The sequence below is a fragment of the Sciurus vulgaris genome (genome assembly GCF_902686455.1).
Source record: "Sciurus vulgaris genome assembly, chromosome: 8".
Classification (NCBI taxonomy): Eukaryota; Metazoa; Chordata; class Mammalia; order Rodentia; family Sciuridae; genus Sciurus; species Sciurus vulgaris.
The window spans coordinates 126,148,231-126,150,159 of NC_136468.1; the positions used below are offsets into that span (position 1 = coordinate 126,148,231).

The window sequence follows — 1,929 nt, forward strand, 5'->3', positions numbered from 1 at the left end:
TTTTGCATTAGGGTCTATGATTAGATTTTATTGACTCTATGGATCATGTCACACTGTCATTACAATCTTGAACCTTTCTGAAACCAGGTATGACTTATTCATGGGAAAGGACAAGCAGATAGATGTGAATTTTATAGTGATTTTGTTGTTGTTTAAGTAAAACACAAACTTAAAATAATGCAGAGTGAGCAGAACAAACATGGCAAATCTCTATTCCAAGGAGAGTGATGCACTACCATTGCCATCCTCTGAACACAGCAGTACACAGGCAGCATCCTGAGGGCTGTTCACCAACAAGAAATGGAGCCATGGCTGCCACTTTATGATGAGTTTGCCGATTTGTTTGTTGTTTTTCTCCAGTTCCTTCCCTGGAAAATTTCTCCCAGCTCACACCCCTGCAGAGTTGCCTCCACTGTGGGTTTCCCCATTCGGAATTTATTTCCTCCAGCCCTTCCTTCTGGTCCTGGGGTGTCCCTGTTCCCCTGGAGCTACCATCATCAATGAGAATGGGAAATAGAACTTCAACCTCCGATTTTGTCCTCCTGGGGCTTCTGATCAGCAGTGATGTGACAGGGATCATTTTCACAGTCATCTTTGCTATTTTTGTGGTGGCTGTAACAGCAAATTTGGTCATGATATTCTTGATTCAAGTGGACTCCCGCCTCCACACCCCCATGTACTTTCTGCTCAGCCAGCTGTCCATCATGGATACCCTTTTCATCTGTACCACTGTTCCAAAGCTCCTGGTGGATATGGTTTCTACAGAGAAGACCATTTCCTTTGTGGCCTGTGGTATCCAGATCTTCTTGTACTTGACCATGATTGGCTCAGAGTTCTTCTTGCTGGGCCTCATGGCCTATGACCGTTATGTGGCTGTCTGTAATCCCCTTAGGTACCCAGTTCTCATGAACCGCAAGATGTGTGTCTTGCTGGCTGCTGGTGCCTGGTTTGGGGGCTCCCTTGATGGCTTTCTGCTCACACCCATCACCATGAATGTACCCTACTGTGGTTCCCGCCAGATCAATCATTTTTTCTGTGAGATTCCTGCAGTTCTCAAACTGGCCTGTGCTGACACATCTTTGTATGAAACCCTGATGTACATCTGCTGCGTCCTCATGCTGCTCATTCCCATATCTATCATCTCCACTTCGTATGCTCTCATCTTGTTCACCATTCACCGCATGCGCTCTGCCGAGGGCCGCAAAAAGGCCTTCACCACGTGTTCATCCCACCTGACTGTGGTAAGCATTTTCTACGGGGCTGCCTTCTACACATATGTGCTGCCCCTGTCATTCCACACACCTGAACAGGACAAGGTAGTGTCCGCCTTCTATACCATTGTCACACCCATGCTTAATCCTCTCATCTACAGTCTCAGAAACAAGGATGTCATGGGGGCACTGAAGAAGGTATTAGCACACTGCATACCTGCTTGGAAAGTAGAAACAAATGAGGCATAGAGAGTCAGTAACATGAGGACAGGTCTTCCAAAGAACATCCTCTGTGTGCCTGGTTTCCCCAGACTGATTTTTCAGCCATCCAAGTCTATTTCACAGTTAAGGGGAGTGCTCTCCAGAACAGATACCACCCAACAAAGCTCCTAAAACCCTTATTAGAGCTAAGCCTCATTGTCAGAAATTTCCTCTAAGAACTCTGCAGATGCCCAACCCCAGAAGTGCAAAACTTGGTTTGTCCAGACAAAACTGTACTTCCCATTTCATTTTACCTTATGTTGTTGAAAAGGGAAGTAGAAAGCTTTTTCAACCAGCTTCTGTTTTAGGCTACTCCAGCTTCCAGATTGGTGCTGGTAATCTAAGTGAACACTAGAATTTCACAGAGTAGAGAATCTTCTGGTAAGCTAAATCCAGATGAGAGATAGTGCCTACTGCTCCACACACAAATTAAATACACTCATAATTCTGTAATGTT

General features: G+C 45.3%; 1 protein-coding gene across 1 annotated transcript; it reads left to right on the forward strand.

Moving 5' to 3' along the window:
• Positions 1–500: 500 nt before the first annotated feature.
• LOC306668129 (olfactory receptor 2T11) lies at positions 501–1,578 on the forward strand (the record flags this gene model as incomplete). The annotated part of the gene is made up of 1 exon (XM_079151200.1): positions 501–1,578. One exon carries the CDS (start codon positions 501–503, stop codon positions 1,458–1,460), a length of 960 nt encoding a protein of 319 aa, XP_079007326.1. The 3' UTR covers positions 1,461–1,578.
• Positions 1,579–1,929: the final 351 nt, after the last annotated feature.